Source organism: Crocuta crocuta, unplaced genomic scaffold, assembly GCF_008692635.1.
Source record: "Crocuta crocuta isolate KB4526 unplaced genomic scaffold, BGI_CrCroc_1.0 scaffold213, whole genome shotgun sequence".
NCBI classification, from domain to species: Eukaryota; Metazoa; Chordata; class Mammalia; order Carnivora; family Hyaenidae; genus Crocuta; species Crocuta crocuta.
The window spans coordinates 6,029,482-6,056,016 of NW_027529442.1; the positions used below are offsets into that span (position 1 = coordinate 6,029,482).

The following is a 26,535-nucleotide window of genomic DNA, read 5'->3' on the forward strand; positions in this document are numbered from 1 at the left end:
TTCTTCCACTCAGGCTCTCAAAAATGAATAAACATTTAAATAAAATAGGGGCGCCTGGATGGATCTGTCAGTTAGGCATCTGACTCTTGGTTTCAGCTCAGATCATAATCTAATGACTCATAAGATCAAGCCCCACATTGGGCTCTCTGCTGTCAGAATAGAGCCCGCTTCAGATCCTCTGTTCCTCTCTCTCTCTCTGCCCCTCCCCTATGCTAGATCTCTCCCTCTCTTCTCAAAAAATAAACATTAAAAAATACAAAAAATAAAATAAATAAAACAATAAAGTTCAGCAATGAGAAGCTTCTTTTCTGCTTTTTTCACTCTCCATGGTCCATGTCATACTGCCTTAACCACACTTCTATTAATGATGCCCAGCACAGGAATGAGAACTGGTTTAAGTCTGACTATGCTACTTGTGACCTGGGTGACCCTACACAAACTATTCACTTCTCTGAGCCTGTTTCCTTTCATGGACCCATCCCTTAGGGACACTGGTGGCATCACCAAATGCTTGTACAATTGAATGTAAACAGTACTTGAAGTAGGTATGTCTCTTTCCATTTTATTAACGAGTAAACGAGACTCAGAGAGGTTACATGACTTGCCCAGGCCACAGAGCTGTGAGGAAAGCCCTCACACTTCCCACTGGGGGGTTCTGACTCACTCTGTAATCTAGTTCTCTTTGCTGACATAATTCTGGTTGTTTTTGGGGGAGGGGGTTGGTGGCAATTTTCAATGGTAAATATAATTAAATTTCAACTCTGATGACCTTTTTCATACTGTGGAAATAATCAAAGTTTTTGAATAGATGCAAAACAAAAGGGGAGTGGAGTGTAATAAGAACTGTGGCAGAAATAGAATTGGAGGAACACTTGAAATGGGTAGACTGTGTAGTGTGGGAATTATACCTCAATAAAGCTGTTAAAAATAAGAAAAATTAAAATAGCACTGGATGAGATGTGAGTTATGTGGCATCTGGAAGTGGTACAATTTTGAGGAAGTTATACTGGTTGCTCCATTCCTTCATCTGTGAAATAGGGATGCTATTATCTGCACCGTCTTTGCCAAGGAAAAAGGATAAAATGGAATCTTAAAGGGTAAATCCCATTGTGGTGAATGACGACACTAAAAAGAACCTTGAGAATGAAGGGGCTTTATTTATTCATTCTTAGTGACACGTGAACTTTCTAAAATGTGCAAGACGAGACGTCCACCCCAACTCACGAGCACCTGTTCATGAGGTCATCACTTCTCAGAATGGTGAAATCACTAAAACAGCAACAACAGGAAGTTCTGGAAAAGGCAGATTAGGAGAGCTTGTTTCCCCGTGGCACAGTTAGAACAGAATCAGGGGGCTGTATTCTCCAAAGGAAGGGCTTCCTAATCTGTTGGCACAACAGGTTGGGAGAGAGTTCTGCTTCACCAGTCACATGGGCCAAGGAATCAAAATAAACGCAAACGGGGCTTGAGCTCTCCAAGCCGTAACAGAATCCCAAGTGACCCGTGGTCTACTCATGTTCAAAGGTACACATGCAGCGCCAGACTCCGAAACAGACCTCTTCTGAATTTCCTTCCCATTTTATGACGGAAATGTAAAATGAAACGTTACTTGTTTTCTCTTTCAGTAGAAAGACCATTTCTTCCTTCCCAGTTCCCGATTTGTGGGTTTCATAGAAATGAAACATTAGTACCAAGGGCTTTATACAAGCAGAGGCAAAACAGGATTTTTCACTGTTTTTAAAAGGCTGAGGTCATTTCTGCCACAATTCCTATATAGCGGTAAGCTTAAAATCAAGCCATTTAGCTCACAGTCAGGTCCTATAAATCAGGGGAAAAAATAAATGGGAAAGCAAGCCAAAACGTAACCATAGTAACACCACAGATGCGTCAAGAAATGGTGTGTTCATTTGCTTCATTCCCCATTTCTTAAATTGGAATCTAAGTAAGGGAGAAATTACACAGAGAACAATCATGATTCTGCAATTACTGAATTCTGCAAAACAGCATTCAACCTGCTGTCCTAGAACTTCAGAGGCAGCTACGGTATAGCTACAGAAACAGCCCTGGATGGTGAGAGTCTAAAAGACGCAATCCGGACGCTTAGCAGTGACTTGATCTCCCCATGACTCTGTTTCCTCATCTGTAAACTGAGCATTAAAAATTCCAACCTCCAGGGGCACCTGGGCGGCTCAGTTGGTTAAGCATCGGACTTTGGCTCAGGTATGCATGGTCTTACAGTCTGTGAGTTTGAGCCCTGCATCAGGCTCTGTGCTAACAGCTCAGAGCCTGGTGTCTGCTTCAGGTTCTGTGTCTCCCTCTCTGCCTCACCACCACCCCGCTAATGCTCTGTTTCTATCTCTCAAAAATGAATCAACATTAAAAATCTTTTTAAAAAATCCCAACTTCCAAGAATTATTTGAGGGGTAGAGTTGGTCAGCATATCCAAGTCAGGACAATGGTGGACTCAGAAGACCACAAGTCCTGATCACATTTAGCCTTTTTTTGTGTTTTTAAAAAAATTTTTTAAATGTTTGGGGCGCCTCGGTGGCTCAGTCGGTTAAGCGTCCGACTTCGGTTCAGGTCATGATCTCACAACTCGTGGGTTCAAGCCCTGCGTCAGGCTCTGTGCTAACAGTTCAGAGCCTGGAGCCTGCTTCGTTTTCTGTGTCTCCCTCTCTCTCTGCCCCTCCCCTTCTCTCTGTCTCTCTGTCTCTCTCTCTCTCTCTGTCTCTCAGAAATAAATAAAACATTAAAAAATAAATTTAAAAAAATTTTAAATATTTATTTTTGAGAGAGAGAGAGAATGTGTGTGAGCGGGGCAGACAGAGAGGGAGACACAGAATTCGAAGCAGGCTCTAGGCTCTGAGCTGTCAGCAAAGAGCCTGACGTGGGGCTCGAACTCACAGACTGTAAGATCATGACCTGAGCCGAAGTTGGGCGCATTATTGACTAAGCCAGCAGGTGCTCCCTCCTTTAGCCTTGTGTTGTCATTGGCTTACCTTAGTGGCTTGGTTTCTTGATCCATAGAAAGACTGAGAATCCCTTCATAACCCATACAATTAACACTAAAAATTATTATTAATCCAAGTGCACAAAACTGTTGGTAGGATATAAGATTATAGCATTCTATTCCAATGCTGAAAGACTAAGAGAATTGAGGCCCAGAAACACATTATCACAACAGTTTCTCTGTCAAAGGCAGCTCTGCCACTGAGCAGAGAGACGACGTGGGGGCAGTGACCCAACTTACTTGCACTTGTCCTCTTTACCCTTTGGAGACTCGGTTTTATTAGTAAGTAAAATGAAGAGCACAGGGGTTCTAGAACCTGAGCTTTAAGGTCCCAGTCTAGACTTACAACCTATGTCTCTGAAGACCTAGGGTGTCTTACATTAGTTCTATTTATCATTTTGCAGTAGCATCAGGAAACATTAGCACTCTGGCACGCCACAATTTTTTGTTTTTAAAAGAAAACCACTATAGCAAACAAATCACAGCAATAAACTGGGTATACTCAACTCCAAATTACTTCTTTTTGCTGGCTAAAAAATACTATTTCTAAAAAATAAATAAAATTTCAAGCTTTGAAGGCCTGGGCAGTAACAAAAAAGAAAAACACCACGTACTCAAGCCAAAATCATTCTTTCCTCTCAATTTCACTTAAAATTATCTAATTGTAAGTCTTCCCAGGATTCCCACCTTATGATTCACTGTACAGGAATGCAATTTGGTAGAACATGCTGATACTTCACTGCAACTCAGCCGCCAAATCATCTGTCCCATGGACTGACTTCCTCCATCCGTACTTCCTCTCCTGCTTTTTCTTCCTTCTTTCCCTCACAACAAAAACCTTGCTTTCATAGTCCCTATGTTCTATGTCTTGCTTTCTCAGATTTGGTGTAATCTAATGGGTTTGGGGGATTGGGGTTTTTAACTGGTGGAAACCATTTCTTCAAATGAAATTATGCATGAAATCCAGGTCAGTGAATCCGGTCACAGTGGGGAAGAACAGAGTGTCCGCTGAGGCGTTCTCTCCTCTAAGGGGCCATGAAGGACTCACTGATCTCCTTATAGATCAATCTGAATGCCTCCTGCCCACCCCAGTAATAACAGTGATGGTTAACAGTTATGGGGGCTTACATCACGCCGGGACTTTACAAAATGCACTTGTGTGCCTCTTCCCATGTACCTCACTATAGTCCTATGGAATTTGTATGATTCAGACGTCCTTTCCACTGATGTGAGAACTGGCCCTTACAAAAGATAACTAATTCACCTGGCATAGAAGCAAATAAGCACTAGAGCAAGAACCTGAAAGCCAAGGAATTCACCTTGTGCTTGCTGTATGTCTCAGGGTCACTTAGGATTCCCTGGACTTAGCGAGACACTTAGTGAGCAAGCTGCCCAGTGTTCCAGAACCAACTGGTGAGCTCTTGTGTCTCTACTAACTTTACACACACACACACACACACACACACACACACACACACACACACACACACACACACCAGTAAGATGGCCCAAACTGGCTACTTACAAGGCACAGCATGGCGGTAAAGGTTATCCCTTATGGTCTGCTGGAGCTCATGATCAGGAGAGCCTTTCTGGAACCGCTGATTGAGAAAATGTCGCAGGTCCTTGTTCAGCTTTCCTCCTATAAGAAACAGATAAAATAGAGCACGTCAACCATGGGACTTCCCAGAGACTGAGCAGCTTGAGAGCTGTGCATAGAAATTCTACCTGAGGCCATTCTAGCCAGCCGCTCTCAGTCATTAGGAGGACCTACTTCAGGATTCCCTGTGCAGGGGAAAAAGCAAGCAAGAATGCAATAAAGATAAAACAGCACTGAAAGATAATTAATTTGGGGGTATCATTTCACATAATACTAGAAGGCTCAAATAATAAAGAATTTAAACGAGGCTATTACATTTAAAATATGTGCAACAGACACTTGAAGACACTATTAAAGAGACAATAAATGGCTGAGACCTTAAAGGAACAATGTAGCGATAGCTGACAAATTACAAAATGTTCTTTGACTATGGGTTCAACTGGTAGAAATCTACCCTATGAGTATACTTGCAAAAGTCTGCAACATCTCCAGTATTGCTTACTGGAGCATTTTTATAATGGTAAATAAATGAAAATAAAAGCAAAAGACCTGGAAAACACCCACCAGGGATCAAGTAAGTAAAGCATAGTTGATTCACATGGTGACTACTCCATGAAAGCTAGATCTGCTTGTGTTAGTGTCAAAGGAAAATATGTGGGGTGCATGCTGTCTGATCCCTTTTATGTAAAAAGGAACAAAGAAAAGGGGACACTCTATACTGATGTAAGGAATCATCACAAAGTTTTTTTTTTAATTTTTAATATTTTATTTCTTTGAGAGAGAGAGACAGCGTGAGTAGGGAAGGGTCAGAGAGAAAGGGAGATACAGAATCTGAAGCAGGCTCCAGGGTCTGAGCTAGCTGTCAGCACAGAGACCGACACGGGGCTCAAACCTACGAGCCGTGAGATCATGACCTAAGCCAAAGTCGGACACTTAACCGACTGAGCCACCCAGGTGCCCCCATCACAAAGTTTTTAGCAATAGTTTCCTTTAGGTAGAAGGACATCAGCTTGGGAAATAAGAGAGATGATGTCTCTTTTCATTCTATAGACAGAGATATACAGATGTCATTTTTCATTCTATAGACAGAGATACACACACCTTACTATCCTGCATTGATTTACAAACACTAGACACATGGTGCTTTTCCGCTATTCTTGTATAAGCAATAGCTACCTGAGTGAGCCCATGTATTTCTTTGTAATTCTCTACTTAACAAAATAAAACAATAGCTGAGAAGATTATTGTTACAAATATGTCACAGAAAGGAGAAGGTAAGGGAATGTTCTTTTTAAATTATAAACACAAATTATATCCTACAGGACCAACAGAGGCTTGTAGATCAAATTAGCTAATATTTATGCTTAATGGAGAAAGACTGGTTCAGTGACAGCTAAAAATAACCAGGCTAAAATCGTCTTTCCATTTTTAGACAAGATAAAAATTAGGTAAGAACATTTCTAGCCTTAGAGAAACAAAATAGCAATGCAGTATCTATGTGAGCTACAAAATTCATGTCTTCAGATGACAATTTCCCCATGGTCAAAAATGTATATATCATGAGGATGATACTGATAGTTAAGATGATGATAGGTCCTACCTGAGGCAGGAAACGACTAATCTTTATTTTAATACCATGTTCAAAAGATTCCTATTAGAGATGACTGTTTTAGAATAGATGAACAAAGTCTAATGTGAACTGTTTTATTTGAGATGTATTATACCTAAGGTTTCAAGTGGCCAAAAGGAAAACAGATATATGTATGTCAATCCTGGGTCATTTAATAAATATTCAATTACTCATAAAATACTTGCTGAGTAAAAAGGACACACATCCACCTATCCACTCCCCATCACCCCTCCAAATGGTCGCAAGGTTTGAACAATTTACAAACGAATATTTTAACTGCATGAAAAGATACTTAATGTCATTCATTATCAGAGAAAGGTAAATCAAAACCATAGTGAAATTCCATTACATACCTACGAGAATGGGAAAGTTTTTTTTTTTTATTTTTAAAACAATGTTTTAATGTTTACTTTTGGGGGGGGGAGGGGCAGAAAAAGAGGGAGACAGAATCCGAAGCAGGCTCCAGGCTCTGAGCTATCAGCACAGAGCCCGATGCAGGGCTCAAACCCATGAACCAGGACCTGAGCGGAAGCAAGATGCTTAATCAACTGTGCCACCCAGGTGCCCCTAGATTGGCAAAAATTTACAAGACAGAATAAAGTGTTAGCAAGATTATAGGCCAAAAGGAAGTCTTAGGCACTGTCAGTGGGCAGAGAAAATGGTTCATTCTCTTGGGAAAAGAATTTGGCAGTATCTTACAAAGCTAAACCTTCACTAACCAAATGACCCAGCGTTTTCACTCTTATTTATGCAAGAGAAATGAAAACAAGTGCACTCTCCCACACATTCAACTTTTGGATGAATCTTGACAATAACTTTCATCACTATATAATAGTCCAAAAACTGGAAACAACCAAAATGTCCATCAACAGGTGAATGAGTAAGCAAGGTACCCTATATTCAGATAGGGTGCTGCACAACAATTAATAGGAATAAACTACTAACACCTAGAGTGATATTCATGCATTTAAAATACATAATTCTGAGCAAAAGAAGCTAGACACAAAAGTCAATATTGTGTACGATACCATTTATATATAAAGTTTCAGAATAATCTAAACTATGGGAACAAAAAGCAGTTGAGTAGTTACCTGAGGCTGAGGTTAGGCAGAGGCTGGCTGCAAAGAGGGACAAGAGAGTAAGATCTATGGATTGTTCCCATGTCAATTTCTTGACCTTGCACTTGTACTATACTTATGTAACCAGTTCTCACTGAGGGGTAACTGGGTGAGGGGTACAGAGGATCTCTGTCCTACTGTTTACACACTAAGAGTCTAGAATTATTTTAAGATGAAAAGATTTTTTTTTTAATTTTTTTAAGTTTATTAATTTATTTTGAGAGAGAGAAAGTATGCAAGTTGAGAAGGGAAGAGAGAGAGAAAAGGAGAGAGAATCCCAAGCAGGCTCAGCACTGTCAGCACGGAGCACAACATGGGGCTCGAATTCAAGAACCATGAGATCATGACCTGAACCAAAATCAGGAGTTGGGTGCTTAAATGACTGAGTCACCCAGGCACCCAAATAAAAAGTTTTTTAAAGGGAGGAGCACAATGGAAGTTTTTGAAGTAGATGCCAGTATAGAAAATCTTGATTGTGGCAGTGGTAAGATGGGTTTATATATTTATTGAAACTTATGGAACTGTGTGTGTTTGTGTGTAAGGGATGCAATTTATAGTATGTATGTCACACTATTATAAAATTGATTCCACAACTTTTAAAAATGCACACGATCACTGAATGACTATGTGATAGGCAATTTTAAATGCTTAATTCTCAATCTCCCAGTTGAGAGATGAACTGAATGGAAAATAGATTAAATCTTGGTAGTTAAGACAGAAAAGCTTGGGTTTAAATCTTGGCTCCACTACTTACTAGCTGGTTAACCCAAGCACACTGTCTAATCTCTGAACCTTATGTATCAAACAGAGCACTGGTAAACAGAATTTCTGTCATGAAACTGTTAAAAGGATCAAATGAGATTCCAACACTACTTGGCAAAGAAAAGGTGCTCCATCAAAGGTGGAAATTGTCATGATAATGCAGAGTGGACAATCACTGAGGTGAAGGGGAAAGAGCTGAGATTAGTTCAAAGATGGGCTGTTACTCTTTTTCAAAATGCCCATAAGCATAAAACCCATTCCATTACTTAGAAATAGCTAGAAACAAAATAGAGGCATAGGGAAATTCAGATTAAAGGATATTTCTAGAGTTTCTGGAAGGGAATAATAAAACAATACATGTGCTAAAACTGGCCATATGTAAATGGGTTAGTATTCTGTGCCTACTTAATATATTGTTGGCACTGTGCTGGAGTTGAAATGAAACCAACTGGTAAATCACTGATACTGAGTATTCACACTGTCAACTCTATTGCTAGGTAAAAGGTACTCTGGAGTTAGACCAAAAGGATAATGTTTACCAGCAAAATCTTCATTGTGGAAGACTTAGAGTTTATATTCCTCTTAGGAGACCGCAGTTGCAGACATTAGAAAGACACTGAACATGAGTAGAAAAGATGTTACGAGATCCAAAAGTGCTGCTTGAGTCAAAAACAAATTCCTAAAGATTTGGGATACAGTATCTCTTTATCCTATACAGAACCCAGGTTTACGCACCATTATGGATCATACACAGGTTATCTATCAAGATAAAACAGGGGCTTATAGATTGGAAGGCATTCTTAAGCCATAGATACTCTTGGCCTACACCTGAGATTTACATTAAAACTAGCCAAGCTAGCTCAAGTTTATGATCATCAAACTAAAACTCCTCTTTACTGCAGATGTGCAAAAGAGCAGGGTTAACTATGCCGCCGGTTAACATTTACTCTGTGTTCCGTGACATTTGTAAGCGAAAAGCCTCAACCTTCCCATTATATTAAGAATTCTGTACTTTTTGGCATCTAATCTCAAATTAATTGCCAATTATTCAGGGGATATGTCTATAAATCTTCTCTTAATTGTCAAGGCAGTGAGCCAATGAAATAATAAATTGCTAGAGAGAGGGCCATAGCATCGTCACTTTCTTTGAAATTCAAGATTTGTTTTGCAAATGGAAAAGAGAACAGAGATCAGAAATACAGGGAACTTTTTCTAAGCAAAGGATTCCAAGCTCATTTTAAGACCATGTTATAATTTCAGTGACAAAAATGGAGCTTTCTCTGTCCTGGATTTGCCATTATGTTATATTTTCACATCAATGTATCTGAAATTCTGTCTCTTCTAATTTACAGCAATGTATCTCTGCTTTTTTTAAAATTCACATTGGTTTAGAGAAACTGAACCATGTCAATTGATATAATCTTTGTTAACTGCTTTAAACGCTGTGTAATATTCCATTAAAAATATAAAATGTATTTCTCCTTCATTGAAAAGTGGGCTATTTCCAATGCTGTTGCCAATACAACAATGCAATAATAAATGTCACTGTAATGTTCTTTTCTTTTCAAATGTGACAATGTACAGGAAAAACATAGTATATACAGGGTTTAGTGCTATGAACAGTTCCAGGCATTGCTAGGGGTCTTAGAATGTCTCCCTCACAGATATGGGGGAACTACATTGCTGGTGACATTGAACATTCTATCATATATATGTTATATAAATATATATATAATATGTTTTTGGTCTTTCATGTTTCTTCTTCTGTAACTTGCCTATTCATATTCCTTGTGCATTTTCCTAATGGGCTGTCTTGTCATTTTTGATAAGATGTTCTTTATATACTCTGGATATGATTCCTTTATCTGTTCCTTACGTTGAAAATTTTGCTTGCTATTATTTAAACATGAAATGATCCCTTAACATCATTGTGTACTTCCTCCAAAGTTTTCCTCTCACATGTGACATAGTTTTCTGCCATCTCAACTAGAAGCATCATTTTCCAAGTGATAGATTATGACTCTGCTTGGTCTGATCTCTATCTCCTAAAGGACAGATCCTAAGGGAGGACACTAGTCAATAGAAATAATCTTCACGGCCAAGAAACTAGGTTTCCAGAGATATTACTTTTGAGTCCTCGTGATTCATCCATTTCTAACCGAGGAGGCAAAACATAACTCTCTCTGTGTCGTAAAAGCTCCAAAACATCCTTCTCGAGAAGGTTACAGAATAGCGTTTCATTACAATTAGAATTTAGACTTTAATATATTTCAAATTTTCAATGCCAAAGAAAACTTGCATGAGGATATTAAACTAATCACACTTTGAAGTGATTCTGCATTAGCACACAACCTCTTCATGGAATGATGATAGTCATAGGAAAGATTTATTTATTAAGGCAACACAAATGGCTGGAAGTGCAGTGAGCTATTATAGCAAAAAAAAAAATCTGTGTCAGTTCAACAGTTTACATTTGTAAAGGATAGGTTTTTTTAAGCACAAAATTATAAACTGAAATACAAATTAGCTAGTTTTATCATCACTAAAGTTTAGAATCTGAAATACAATTAGTGAGCTTTGTCTTAAAAAGGTTGTGCTACTTGTTTCTTTCTAACACACTGTTTCCTAACATTTTTTCTTAGTATAAACATATTATAAAATACTGGGGAGTTAGTATGTAATAGTAACTGGATGGACCAACTGAATGGATGGCGGCGATGGCTGTACAACACGGTGAATGTATTCGTCATTGAACTATACACTTAAAATACTTAACATGATAAATCTTACATTATACATGTTTTACCACAATAAAAAGGGAATATGGAGTAATTCTGAGATTTGAAAAAAACACAGAAGTACAACGATGAAGGTTAAATATCATCTGTAACCTCATTAGAGTCACCATTAACGTGTTGGTACCGCATGCCCGATGTACACAGATGGATATCCTTACTGTACCGTCACACACGTGAGGGGATTCACGCACTCATTCAACAAATATCTACTAAGTGCCGATAGCCTGGTGACACACCATGACAACACAGAACTCCGGAGCAGAAGCGGACACACACGTTTTAGGAAAAATGAACAGGGCTGGCCTCCAGGCAGAGGCATTGTTAAGATGAAACATCCAGTGAGACAAGTTAACCCTGCAAAGTGTGGGATAAAAGCATTCTAGACAGAGGACGCCGCATGTGCAAATGAATGGAAATAGAAAAGAGGCTGGAGTGTTAGAGAAAAAGCATGGAGCTCGGACTGCGGCAATGCATACAGGGGTTAAAAAGAGAAGCTGGGGCAGATCGTGCTGTGCCTTGCAAGCCAAGATAAGGAGGTGGCATTTTATTCTACGCTCCACAGGAATGCACCGAAGGGGTGGCAGTCAGGGAGGTCAGGAAGGTCTCATCTAAATGTTGAGATTCCTCTGGTAGTTGCACAGTGGGTCAGGAGTAGGGGGGAGGTGAAAGTGTGCAGCTAGTGTGGCTCATCACACAAGACTGGAAGTGGCCTGGCGTAAGGAAACGGATGAGAAGAAGGGCAGGAGGGCAGAGGGGAGATGTAACTTAAGGCTGGAACCAGCAAGGCGTGTGCGAGTGATGGAGGAAGATGCCAAATGCAAGAGAGGAGTCCAAAGTGATTCTAACGTCTGGGCTTAAGTGCTGGTGGCCACAGTGGAGGAGAACACAGGAGTCCCATTAGATATCTTTTAAATAGGGGATGTGGAGGCTCACACCCAGTATGTGGATTTATTTTTTATTTATTTTTTCATTTTTTTAAATGTTTTATTTATTTCTAGAAGAGAGAGCACGAGCAGGGGAGGGTCAGAGAGAGAGGGAGTCACAGACTCTGAAACAGGCTCCAGGCTCTGAGCTGGCAGTCAGCACAGAGCCTGATGCGGGGCTCGAACCCACGAACTGCGAGATCATGACCTGAGCGAGTCGGACGCTTAACCGACTAAGCCACCCAGGTGCCCCGCAGTATGTGGATTTATATCCAAATGTTCTCACAAATAATTCATAAGCATTTCTAATATACTAGCAGTGCTCAAAAATATAGTTTTAATAGCACGTGTATGTCATGTTTCATGCCATCACAACCTATTTAACTATTACCAATTAGTAAGCATATGAATGATTTCTACTGTGATTATCCTCCTTGGATAAAGTCTATCTGTATTTCTTTTTTTTTTTAAGTTTATTTATTTATTTTGAGAGAGAGAAATGGAGAGAAAGAGAAAGAGCAAGTGGTGAAGGGGCAGAGAGAGAGGGGGAGAGAGAATCCCAGGCAGATTCCATGCTGTTAGTGCAGAGCCCCACTTGGGTCTTGGTCCTATGAACTGTGAAATCATGATCTGAGCCAAAATCAAGAGTTGGACGCTTAAATGACTGAGCCACCCAGGCACCTCAAATCAAACTGTATTTCTTATTATCTTCTCACCATCCTTGAAGTGGTAACAGTGGGACCAAAAGCATAAAGTGATACAAATTCTCCCCCCAAAAACTGTGTCAGCTTCCCTTTATTCAGCTTGATTCTAAATGGCTCCAAAACTGCTATCTAGATGCATCATCATATTATCAGTTTCATGTTATCAGACATTTAGATTTCTTTCCTCTAAAAAAAAAAAAAAAAAAAAAAAAAATTTTTTTAAGGAAACCAAATGTAAGAGGCTTGTCAAAAAGCCCAAAACAGACAGTATTCTCATTATTTTGGANGGGGAACAGGTGGCTCAGTTGGTTAAGCCTCCAACTCTTGGTTTCTGCTCAGGTCATGATCTTGTAGTTCAGGGGTTTGAGCCCCGTGTCTGGCTCTGTGCTGATGTCGCGGAGCCTGCTTGGGATTTTCTTTCTCTCCCTCTCTATCTGTCCCTGCACCACTCATGCTGTCTCTGATACTCTCAAAGATAAATATATAAATAAAATTTTTAATGATCATAAACAATGCTGTAATGAAAAACCTTGAATATGTATGTTTGCTGAAATCTACTAGAAATGTAATCACTATAATAATGAGCACAATCATTATTTTATATTTTATTATTTTTTAAATTTTTTAACGTTTATTTATTTTTGAGACAGAGAGAAAGCATGAGCTGCGGAGGGGCAGAGAGAGAAGGAGACACAGAATCTCAAACAGGCTCCAGGCTCTGAGCTAGCTGTCAGCACAAAGCTTGACATGGGACTTGAACCCACAAACTGTGAGATCATGACCTGAGCCAAAGTCGGATGCTTAACTGACTGAGCCACCCAGGAGACCCTACAATCATTATTTTAAAAATTTGTCATACATGTTGACAAACTGATTTCCAGAACGGTTTCCACTTAAGTCTAGAAGAAGTACAATATCACTAAACTGACTAACTAAATATATTGTCAAAATGAGGACTGTTTTTCCCCTTAAAGTAAGCATTTCTTTAAAGTAATCTCCATGCCCTCCATGGGGCTTGAACTCATGACCCTGAGATCAAGAGCTGTGTGCCAGCCTAGCATACCTAGGTATGAGTTTTTTAAAGTCTTCCATCAATAATTCAAACAGATGCCAACACTCTATTATACAAGCAACATGGTTGCATATGATGGTTCAAATATGTTTCTCTTCATTTTGAGAAACTGTTGGTTGCAATGAGAAAATTTATGTGGAGAATGGCCTGTGGCAAAATAATGGATGAATTCCATTACCATATGTATTTAAGTAAAATGAAGAAACAAACAAAACCCTTTGCTTCTAAACACACAAAAACTGAGAACACTCAGTGTGCCAGTTCTTACAGAAAGACTTCCAAGGCAACCTCCCCCAAAAGACATGCAAGCATTGGTCACAATCAGGGGTCAGCAAAATTCTTCTATAGAGTGCCAAGGGTCAGAAAGTACATATTCTCTGCCTTTAGGAGCCCATCTGGACTCTGTCCAATTACTAAAGTTTGCCTTTATAGTACAAAAGCAGCCACAGATTATAAGTAAGCAGGGTTTTTTCCCAATAGACCTTTATTTACAAAAAAGGTGAGCAAATTTGGTCTACCGACCATAGCCTGCTAAGTCTTCACGGTGGGTGCTGGCCCTGAATCTCCAGGTGAGCAATTCTCCTTGGAGAATTCTTAGGGTAGAGGATATTCATTGTCTCCAAGGTTAGCTTACCCAGAAACCTGCTGAGATCCAAATTACCAGGCTTCACGCAAAACTTAGTAAATTAGGATTTCTGAGGGTCCGGTTCAGCTGTCTCTGTTTTAAAAGACCTTCCAGGGGATTCTAAGCCCTGCTGACATTTGTGACCAATGGTCACTAGGCCAAAGTAAAGTCCTCCTAACAAAATGTGGGGAGCTAAGCTCTGAGGGCGAGCCGATTTCCCTATCTGTCACCAACGGTCCCCATCTCCCTGTGCACCTTAAGTGCTGCCCGTCCTCCCGGACTAATAATACCACCTTATAATGACAAGCACAGCGAAAATGATGGCAGGCAGCTGGGGTGGCATGAGGCATGCAGAGAGTGAACCCATTCCTCTAGTGGCACAAAGACAGTGGTGCTCTCAGACATGTTTCTGTGGAGCTTAAAAAAAAAAAAAAAGAAAAAGAAAGAAAGAAAGAAAAGAGGCTGCAGGATAGATTCATGTAGGCTGATGAGGCTCTAGAAACTACTATTTACATTTAATTCCCCACATGGACGAGCACAAAACATTTTGCTAGCACTTCAGGACATCCACGTTATTATTATTATTTCCTGCCTGTCTTCTCTCTTCTTTTTCTCCTGGCAAATCTTTTTATAACAAATTTCATCCCACAGTGAGAAGACACTTGAATTAAGCATGGAAAGAAAGGCACGGTTTAAATTCCATCATTTCTATTTTTTCATTGTTCCCAGCCTTTTGTGCTTCTTGTATTTATTTCAGTTAAACTAGTATAGTAGAATAACATCTGTTCAGGGAGGGGGGGAATGAATGATTTATACAGGGAAAGGCAAAAGACAATGTTGCTCTGTTGGCAAAGTAACATGGCTGATATGAGCTCTGATCAGCAAAAATCAACAACACGGCAGAAGTCAGAGGTCTCTACACTCACGTCTTTGAGTGGAATCTGTAGACATGCGTGTGCCCTTCAAGACGACACTCAATTCTTAAAAAGACACTATACTGGGATCTAATGGAGCTCTGCTCAGTGACCTGCTAGAGTGGAGTGATGCCAGTGAGCATTTACTGAGCACTTTTGACAGGCCAGACACAGTGTGAGTTCTATGTCCAGTCCTATTTTACAGAAGAATAAACTGAGGTTCACAGACTGCCCCATCAACCCAGTAATTAAGGAAAAAGGAAATCTATGTAAATACAGAGAGAGGAAATAAGAATGCAAGATGTTAATAGCTGGTCAGATATAGTTAATTACAGCACATGTCATGCTGTTTATTCAAGATATTATGCTGTTTATATGGGTTTGATATTTTCCAAAACGAGAAAGAGTAAAAGAACTATTTTTCTAAAGCAGTGACATTCACCATGCCACTAGAAAACATTTTGTGTTAATCTCAACATAAAAACTGAAGACTGACTTCCCCTCTAAACAATCAAATAGTACACTTGCCCCACCCTCTCGATGTTCAACATATGTAGAAACCAAGAAGGTGACATGTGAACAGCACTGACTTCCAAAGAACATTCAGCCAGGCGGCCCAAGCAGAGTTCCTTCCCAGTACCCGCACCTGTCCTCTTGGCTCTTGGGGCCCTGTTGATAAGCAAGGTATCTTAAATGCTTCTATGCAAATGCAAACTGAGATCCCATGGGCATCTCACAGCCCGGAACATCCATAGTAATAAACACAGCTCTTCCCCTACCCTGTGAGCCTTACCCCAATTCAGTTTTGGGCAGGAATGGATAATCTGGGTCACAAACTATATTGTAATACAGTCTGATATCATTCATGCCACAGTAGGTTGGGGCCACAGATCCAGGGGCTGTGACCTGTAGAGTGAGAAATCTCATACCAACAGGGGTACAACTGAGCATGTCATGTCAGCTTCTGCTGATCATAGAACAGAGACCACGAGCAACATCCCATCGTTTCATGAGCCCAAAGAAGCTGAGACCATTTCCCACAAACAAAGCAACCCTGGGAGTATTCTTTGCACTACTCTCTTTAAGTAGTTTTCAAAGCTGGGGCCCAAAGACATAATCACAATAGTATATGGTCCGAGACAGGTGAGAATTGAAAGGAAAACATCTCAGGCATCAGGAGGATGCTAGAGTAGAGGTAGGCAAAATTTTTCTGTAAGGTCCGATAGTAAATACTTTAGGCTTTGCAGGTTGAAAGGCCAATGCTCCAACTACTCTGCTTTTTAAAAAAATTTTTTAGAAGAAAATCAATGCAAAACAATAAGTAAATGAGTGCATAGCTGTGTTCTAAATAAAACTTCATTACAAAAACCAGCAGCAGGCTAGGCTGGGTCTATAAGCTAGGCTGGGTCACTCCCTGTTGCAGAGGATTACGTCTCTCTCATAAACGTTTATGTTACACTTTCCTAAATCGCCAGAGGTATGCGGGTTCATGCATCGGTGTGTGTGCAAGTGACTCCGGGTGTGTAAACCATTCCCTTAGGAAAGGAGCAAGAAGGTCAGGCGTGGGTCTGCACTGATGGGGCTTTCTCAACAATATTCAACAGGTGAAAAATATCTGTCCCCACATCCTCTATAAAGCAGAAGAATTTCACATATTTAAAGACCTGGATAGCCTTCACAGAAATTTATCAAATGACTCCCGAAATAAACTCCATTACTGACATCAATCTTCAGTTTATACAAAAATACAGAATAGAAAAATGCATACATTATAAACACAGATTTCCCTTTGATGACAAATTCCGTGCTTTATGGTAAATTACTTTTCCGAACATTATTTCATTCAATCCTTGTAAAACCCAGTGAGAAAGGTGGCATCATTCCCACTTTAAAACACATGAAGAAAGACTCTCAGTGCAGGATGAGAACCACATGTTCTAATTCCAAAGTCCTGCACTTTCCAGTCTCCTCTACTGGATTTCGAACAAGGTGTTCATCCAGCAGTGAAGAGTGAAACTTAGAACTACGGGCTGACATTCTTCAAAACCGTCAAGATCACGGAAAAACAAGGGAAGAGCAAGAACCTGGTACAGATTAGAGGAGTCTAAGACCCAGCAAATAAATCTAACACAGTATTGTGCGTGGATACTAGTGTGTGTGTGTGTGTGTGTGGGGGGGGGGTGGATAGTAAAACCTGAGTTAAGACTGGAGTTAATAGTACCAGCTGGGTGGTACAGTTGGTTAAGAATCCAATTTTTTTTTTTATGTTTTATTTATTTCTGAGAGAGAGAGAGACAGCATGAACAGGGGAGGGTCAGAGAGAGAGGGGGATACAGAATCTGAAACAGGCTCCAGGCTCTGAGCTAGCTGTCAGCACCGAGCCAGACGCAGGGCTCGAACCCACAAACTGTGAGATCATGACCTGAGCCAAAGTCGGACGCTTAACTGACTGAGCCACCCAGGCGCCCCAAGAATCCAACTCTTGATCTCAGCTCAGATCATGAGCTCACAGTTTGTGAGTTCGAGCCCCACGTTGAGCTCTGCACTGATGGTATAGAGCCTGCTTGGGAATTTCTCTCTCTCCGCCCCTCCTCCACTTGTGCATGCTTTCTCTCTCCTTAAATAAATACAAACTTAAAATATTTTTTTAAAAACTGGAGTTTATAGTAATGTACTAATAACTTATTTTTGACAAACAACTGTTATATAAGATGTTAGCATTAGGGAAAATTCCATGAGATTCAGGAACTTTCTATACTGTCTCTGTAAATTTTTTACATCGAAAATATTTCAAAATAGAATTGATTTATTAAAAATGTGTGCAGTGAACCTATTATGTGCATATGGCTGTGTGCAGGGCTCTTGGCCATTTTTATATGTTGCAAATCCATTAAGGTAAGAACCCTCACAGGGATTTCCCTCTCTGGGTTAACCATAGCTCCCATTTTTAGAATGTGGTACGTAGTATGCCTGTTAAAAAAATATTTGGGGGCACCTGGGTGGCTCAGTTGGTTAAGTGTCTGACTGTTGGACCTGGCTCAGCTCATGAGCTCGCAGTTTCATGACTTCAAGCCCTGCATCAGGCTCTGTGCTGGCAGACTGTCTCCCTCTCTCTCTGCCCCTCTCCCACTTGTGCTGTCTCTGTATTTCTCAGGATAAATAAAAGAACTTTACAAAATTTATTTTAATATCTGAATGAGTTCTATTTCATGGGCTGGTCATGAGATATTTTTAATCTCTGTAATTCCATAAACGATTATGACTTTCACACTTGACTATTTTCATTCCATCTCACTGTAGTCTTTCGGCTGTTATTCAAAAGTGCTTATAAATAATGGGGCTATAAAAAGGCATTCAATAATTATGACGCTCAGTCACCAAATGCCCACCTCGACTATGGAAGGTGATTTAAGTTAGGTAGCCCCTTCACATCTGCCAGCCTCTGATGGGCTCTCTGGCTGCACATTAAAATTGCTCTTAATGGCCATTTTTACTTGACTACAAAATAGACCAACAAGCCAGTTTTAGAGCTTTTTAAATTTTATATGCAAGGAAAGAAAAACAAACTCAATAAACCATTTTTCTGCCTTGCTCTTTCACATATCCAGAGAATAGTGGGAAAAGCACAGAACACAAACTAGATGCAGTCAAAGTCTTGGCCATTGTCATAGAATGGGAAAGACCTAAATGAAATCTAAAGACAGAAGACCTAAGCAATCACATCTCATCCACGCAATGCAGAAGGCTTCAATATGCACACAAGCTTAAAACTATTTCATATTCACCAAATGTTTCTCAACAGGACCACCACTGGCATCCTGGGCAAGACAATTTGTTGTTGATGGTATATACCCCCCCGGACATCAGCATCTCTGTTCTTGACACTTCCCAGATAACTGCCCAGTTATCTGAAGGTCTCCCCAGTCACTGTCCTGCCTGGGTAGGATGGTCCCAACACGGGGAGACAGTTAAAGGAATATCAGTCAGGGAAAAGTTATGCTTAACTGATGACTTTTTTTTTTTTTCTCATTGATATCCAAGAGCATATGAGAATAGTGCAAAAGGGCCCATGCTGGGGATGGTTCCAACTGCACATGCTTACAGCAACATCCATGCCTTCTAGGGCAGGGCTGCTGACCGAGTGGCATCACAGCTCAATTCTGAAATTAAACGTTGGAGCTAATCCTCACATGGGCTCGGCAGAGGTCTTCTCTGACAAATGTATCTAGAAGGGGTCCTCCATCGATGTCTCTCCCATTGCTTTATTGTGTTCATAGCCATTCTCATTCTTTGAAATGATTTTTTCCTCTTTTTCTTTATCATCTGTTGCCTCCCCCACCATGAGTCTCCTATGAGAACTGAGCCCATCTCAGCTTAGGGTAGGAGTTGTGATACAATTAGCACCTTTGGAGACGCAGCGATGAAGTCAGTTAAGAGATGCGGGGGCACCGGGCGGCTCAGCCGGTTAAGCATTCGACACTTGATTTTGGCTCAGGTCGTGATCTCACAGTTCACGGGGTTGGATCCCTCCTCAGGCTCCATGGTGAGAGTATGGGGCCCGCCTGGAATTCTCTTTCCTGCTCTCCCTGCCCCTTCCTTGCTGGCTCACTCTATCAAAAATAAATACGCATAACAAAAAAGAGAGAGATGAAGGATACCATGAAAGAAAATAGCAAGTGGTAGCTAATCCAGAACCTGGAAGACAGATATTCCCATTCTGACTTTGCCATCAGTTACCCCTGTGTCCTTGGGCAATTTCCTTAATCAGCCAGGGTCTCAGTTTCCTCATCAAGAAAGCGGGGATAACAAGAGTACCTACCGAAACAGGGCTGTCACGAGGAATACATGAGAAGACACAACATAATGCTCAAAAAACCTTAGCTACCGCCCCCCTCGTCATCTTGAAGGAAACGTATTTCCCAAACACCTTGCATGGAATTGCGTGTGTTCTCAAAGAGAAGTTTTTTAAGATGCATGATTGTGACTAAATGCATAAAACAAACAAGAGAAGCGAGCCAGTCTTCCCATATTTGCTAGACTGCAAACTAATTAAAACCTGTGTGTTACACCAGACTGCCTGCACACTCCCACTCCTGTACAGAGCACACTGTATGGCCGAAAGTGTGTGAGGGAAGAGACAGGATTTCCAGGCCCGTATGAACAGCGACTGTGCAGAGTACCAGACAGCTACCCTCTGCCTTTTCGCCCAGCACCAGACAACAGGGAATCCGTGTTCATTTTTTATTTTGCCATTTATTTATACGCTTTTCACATATACAGTAGCATATTTCTTATTCATTATTTAAATGTGGATTACTGTGGTGACTGATGATGTTAATCATCATGTCATATGTTAATGGTGCATCTATTCATTTGTGGAGTTTCTGTTTAAATTGTTTGCCAATTTTTTTTTCAACTAGGTTTGTCTTTTTGACACTGACTTGTAAGACTCCTTGATACATCCTGGATACCAGTCTTTCATCAAGAAATACATGTTGTAAATATCTTCTCCCAGTCTGTGACATGCCTATTCACTTTCTGGATGATGTCTTTTGATGAATGGAAGTTTTGATTGTTGATGGAGTCTAATATATCAATTTTTGTGCAGTTTCTCTTCTGTCTTATTCATTTGTTACAGATGAGTCAGAAAACAGCATAATGAAACAGAAGAGCTCTGGGTAAGGGTCAGGAGACCTGGATTTGTGACCTACGTCTGTGTGGTATTTTGTGTTTGGCAAAGTCATTTGTGAGAGTTAATTCTATCTGTCAACGGGGCCTCGGGTGCCCACGTATATGATCCAATAGTATTCTGCATGTTTTTGTGTAAATGCTTTTGGGGGAGTTTAACATTTAAATTGATACAGTGAATAAAGCAGATTGCTCTCCCCCTGTGTGGGTGGGCCTCACCCAATCAGTAGAAGGCCTGAATAAAACAAAAAGGCTGATCCTTCCATGTGTAAATAGGAATTTCTCCTGTCTGAGCCTTGGAGTTAGGCATCGTCTCTTTCTTGCCTTTGGATGCTGATGGAAACACGGAGTTTTCCTGGGTCGGAAGCCGGCTAGCCTCTGGATCGTAACTAAACACCTTCAGCTCCCTTGGTTGTCAGGCCTTCAGACTGTGGCTAGAACTATACCATCAGCTCTCTTAGGTCTCCAGCTTACCATCTGCACGGCTTGGAACCTGCCAGCCATTATAATTGCCTAAGCCAATCTCCTAGAATAAATCAATCTCTCTCTACACACACATCCTGTTGGCTCTTTCTCTGACGGCCCCTGATTATACAACATCTACTTCTTCTAGCTCCTAAAGAGCCCGGAGCATTCTGAGATGCTTCGTGAACATTGCCAAAATCTCTAACCAACTGGCTTTGTTCACATATCCATAAATGCACAGGCTGGATTCCCTAAAACCAGAGATGTCTCCCCTTCTAAAAATCTGAAACTAATCTTAGCCCTGTCTCCCTAATCAGGCACCATCTACTCCCTTGGGGGGGTCTTCCTCCAAAATTGATTTGGCTGAGCCTCTCAGAAAGAGGGACCAAACAGCCTCCAGGCTAATCAACTCAGCAGTCATTGTAACAGGCCCCCGCTGCATGCAAACCTGTTCTGGCTCATCGGTCCCCAATGTGTGGACGCAATGCTGCAAGAGTTGAAACGGTTCAAAGCTGAGTGTTTACTCATGATAGGGGTTTTAGCAGCCAAATTCTCTCAGTCTCACAGAGATGCTCAGTCCACTTCTAAAACAAACATTTTAAAAACTGTAACAGTGATGCCGAATGTGCCAATAAACCCAATTACTGGCTGCCATGACCAGGCAAGCAAAATCCTGACCCTCCACAGTAACCTAAACATTGAAGAGGATGCAACATTTGTTAGACGAACAAACTGGAAACGATCAAACACCTTGGCCCTTGGGGACCTGTGTCGCCCTCTTTTTCATGGTTGGATTTCAGACCAGTCCTTCGGAGAGGGAAATTTATCTTTAGAAATTAAAGTGACTTTAAGTAAATTTTGCAATGCCCTTTAGAAAATTAACCCACACCCCTAGAGAGATGCCAAACCTCACCTGAGAATTCTTGCCTTTTAATACATGAAAATTAGGTAATGGTGACGGGGGAAGTTACAGGGAGAGCCTGAAGCAATGGAGTTCACTGGGCTTCCCTCACAAGGCTTTAAAGGCAAAAAATGGAGCATCGTGCTCTCCTTGGAAAGCTGAACAGTCTTTAATAACAAGCAACCAGCCAGAATTCAGGCTTACTCAGAATTTAAGGGGTAGCTGGCCATTCCCTCAAAAGGAAGGGCCTCAACCTTGAAGAATGTCAGAATCACCTAGAGACACATCTAACATGATCTTGATGCCTGGGCCCCCACATCAGCGTCTGGGGGAGGGGCTAGGCATTGCTATTGATTTTTTATCTCCCCTAGTGATCCCAAAGTGCAGCCAGGGTGCTAAGCCTAACCCACTTCTCTGATCCTGAATTCTCCGTGGACTCACTAATTCAGAATATCTCTAGGCAGAACCTTCTGTTTATAGAGCATCCTAGAGGATCTTCTAAGATGAAGTGCCTTGAGCTTCAAAGTAGAAATGTAAGACTGTGAACCAGGAGCAAGGGGGCGGGGGGAGGGATGGGCAGGAGGGAAGAACATCAAGGCAAAAGGGAGGTTTTAAAAAAAAAAAAAAAAAAAAAAAAGCTCTAACACCCTCTTAAAGTCACAGCCCTGGGAATTTAAATTGGGTTTCTGCCTGCCCCTGACTGGGGAAGCAAACTCAAATTAGCTGGGTAGAAGATTCATCTCCAAGGACCAGAGGACTCTGGGTGACCTGTACTTTGATGTCTCTTGCTGCAGCTCGGCACACTTCTCGCTTTCACACCGATTCTTGAGAGAAGTCCTAAGTGACTCAGGTTTAGTGTGAAGATGGGACATCAAACAGAAATGGGGGGCTAGGGGCCAGGGGCACGAAGGTGGCCGCCCCGGCTGTAATGGAGGACAAAGTGCAAGGTGAGAAAGGGCGTGCTCACAGCACAAATGCAGGGCTTTCCCACGCTGAAATAAAAACACTGATGCTTTTAAAGCGCCCCAGGTTGACTCCTGAAGGAGAACAGAGCACCAACACATTTAGAAAGAGCGAGAGAAGATGAAAGAACAAATAGAAGGCATCCCCAAATGGAACTCAAAGCAAATGTGACTGTTGTGAATCGGGTGATTCTTCTGTTGATGGATTCCACGCTAACACCAAACCATGTGCTCCTTTAAAAGCTTTCTTCAAGTGCCAGCACCAGTTGTTACTTTCAGCCACTCCCATATGCTGATCAAGCCCTTCAGTGCTCAGAGGAAGAGTCTATTGTATTTAATGTGATAGTAATGAGTAGTATTAGGCCACCATAAATAGACCCAGGAGCTACTACCATCATGCCCTCTCTCCAAAAGACTCCTAGGGGAAAAGTGAAAAGGCTTCAGAAATGTTCCATCACCAAACTAAAAATATTTAAGGCAGCAGAAAATCCTGCCTTCATGCAGATAACAGAATATTCCAGAAAGTGTTTCTACAGAGGCTTAACTGAACACCTGCCCCATCTATAACCTTGATATGCAGGCTTTATTTATATGTACTGAAATCACACCGTTATCTTAAAAGTTCCAGCAAAATCAAATTACGAAGGTAAAGCAGTTACATTTTCCTTCCTTTTTCTTGCTAAGAGATGACTAGCTTAACATTTGCTTTTCTCCCCGTAATTAGAAAGATTCTGGAAAGAGAAAAATGTAGTCAAATAGGCTTGAGTAAAAAGTGGCTTAAAAAGAAGTCATATATATATATATAAGAATAACAATGAATAAAAGCCCCATCTCTCATTTGATAGGGATTACCTGCCTGGAAATTAAAACCCACTTTGTGCTATCCCTAGAGAAGACCGTCTGTTCTAAAACGAGGGTCTAATGTTTGAATTGTGCAAGCCAAATCAGCTTGAAAAAACAGAAGGCGCAGCTAAGCTTTAGCAGAACAATCCCTAACATAATATGCCAAGGAATACGTTTGACAAAACAGAAGTAGAAAAATATTTTCAAAATCAGTTCGTGGCTTAAATATAGCATTTGGCACCTCAGGCAAACACAGGGAACAACCGACTTGGTGGTGCCGTGTGACACTGTGAACGACAGCAGGCCAGATGGTGGGGGAGGTTATTCATTTCTCAGCTCCTCACCCTCCTCGCCCTTCCATTAGTTACTTCACAGTTCAGGGTCCCCTAGAAGGGCTGGAAAGCAAAGAACTGGGTAAACGCCTACAATCAGTTTTCTTGGTAATTACTACCTCCTTTAAAACCATCCTGATGGCAAACATCTTATGCCAACTCAACAGCTCTCAGTATTAAATATTCTGGATCACATGGCTAAGTCAGTGTCTCACCTGCTGTCTATAAAGAGAAAAGGGGTAATACTTCTTTTGGAAAGATGGGGCGGCTGGATGTTTCCCTATTTCTCCCACTAAGTACAACAATAGACCTTGGATGTCTTCTAGAAAACAATAAGAAGTCTCTGAAATGTAAACAAGGGAAAGCAGACCAGCTAGGAACCTCAGGGCAGACCTCAGCAGGGAAATGAGTTCCATGGGTTTTCTTTATGCCACACATATCCCAGAATTGGAGCTGCAGAAGCCGACAACCAGTAAGTGATAATAGATAGATATAAACAGAAAAAGTCTAGAAGAACCAGGAAAGAGGTAGACCAGCAAGACAGAAAACTTTTAGACAATAACTGCTATACCCCAGCCAAACACCACTGGAAAACAAAACAAGAAACTATGGTCCCACCCACACCCAATCCAGAAACGACCAAGTTGAAAGCCTATACATCTACCTTCTCTAGTCTACAATGGTATACCCTCATCTTTCCTCCCTATGTGAAAGTGATTCCAGGTAACAATGAGCACGGAGATGAATTTTCAACCACATTGGGCTACAATGAAGACTTCTCTTCCTACTACTTCCCTCCCACATGTGTGGAAAACCCATGGGAAGCCACAACTCTTGTCCCACAGAGCAGTAATAAGAACCCACTCCCCAAATGTCAATGCAAGAAGAATAAACATTCCCCTCTGAACAAATGATAGAATTAGATGGACAGTAAAATGCAGGAAAACTTACCTTCAGTGGGTAACACACAAGATCAACAGGCATTTATAGAACATCCCGCAACAGCAGGGTGCACATTCTTTTCAAATGTTCACAGAACAACTACCTTGATAGGCCATAGTGTGGATGATAAAACAGACCTCAACATATTTTTTTCAGTTTTTTGAAGTTTATCATTTACTTTTGAGAGACAGAGTGCAAGGAGGGGAGGGAGCAGAGAGAGAAGGATACATAGAATCTGACCTCTAAACGCTGAAAACTAGTAACTTCTTAACAACAAACAAACAAAAAACCCATGGGTCAGAGAGAATGTCTTAAGGGAAATAAAATACATTAAAATGAATGTAAACAAAAATTCAATATATCAACATTTGTGGGACACAGCTAAAGCAGCGCAGAAGTGAAAATTCATAGCACGAAAGGATTATATAAGAAAAAAGCTTCAAATCAAAATCTGCTATTACCTCAAGAATCTACAAAGAGGAAAGCAAAAATAAGACCAAGAGAAGGAAAAGATAAAGAACAGAAATCAATGAAATTAAAAACAGAAAGAAAAAAAAAGAAAGAAAGAAACATCAATGAAACAAAAGACCAAGCAATTTCTTTGAAAAAAAATCAAGCAACTGGCACATCTCTATTAAGATTCATTCCTACCACATAAAAAAAAAAGGGCACAAATTGCCAGTAAGAAGAAATAAACAGAGGATACCACTAATGACCTTTCATACATCTAGAAGATACAAGAATATTATGAACAACTTTACGTAAGTATAAGTGGCAACTTAGATTACATGGACAAGTATCTTGCAAAATACAAACTACAACTCACCCAATATGAAATACATAATTTGGATAATCTTAGATCCGTTAAGAAAATTGAATTTGCAAATTAAAAACCCCAAATGGAAATCTCCTAGCCCACATTATTTTGCTGGAGAATCCTATCAACTTTTCAAAGAATTAATACCAATTCTACACAGTCTCTTCTGAGAACAGAAAAGAAACATTTCCTAATTTATTTTATGAAGCTAGTATTATCCTGGTACCAAATCAACACAAAGGCAACACACTGACAAAGAAAGACCAATATCTCTCATTAACCAAACAAAACAATGATTCAGAGCATCTCATATGAAGAGCACCGAAAGCAGCTCAATCACACTCTGGAGGTCAGGTCCAAGTAGCCAAGACAGTCAATCTCCCTTCATGTCCAAATCTATGGGTCCTCATTTGCTCCAGGACACCAATC

At 40.7% G+C, this 26,535-nt stretch overlaps 1 protein-coding gene across 1 annotated transcript in view; it reads right to left on the reverse strand.

The window, feature by feature from the left end:
* Window positions 1-4,748, reverse strand: part of MAGI1 (membrane associated guanylate kinase, WW and PDZ domain containing 1) — a 253,203-nt gene extending 248,455 nt beyond the window's left edge. Inside the window, 2 exon segments of the mRNA XM_077760232.1 lie at window positions 4,536-4,652; window positions 4,739-4,748. Coding sequence (XP_077616358.1) covers window positions 4,536-4,652; window positions 4,739-4,748 — 127 coding nt within the window.
* Window positions 4,749-26,535: the final 21,787 nt, after the last annotated feature.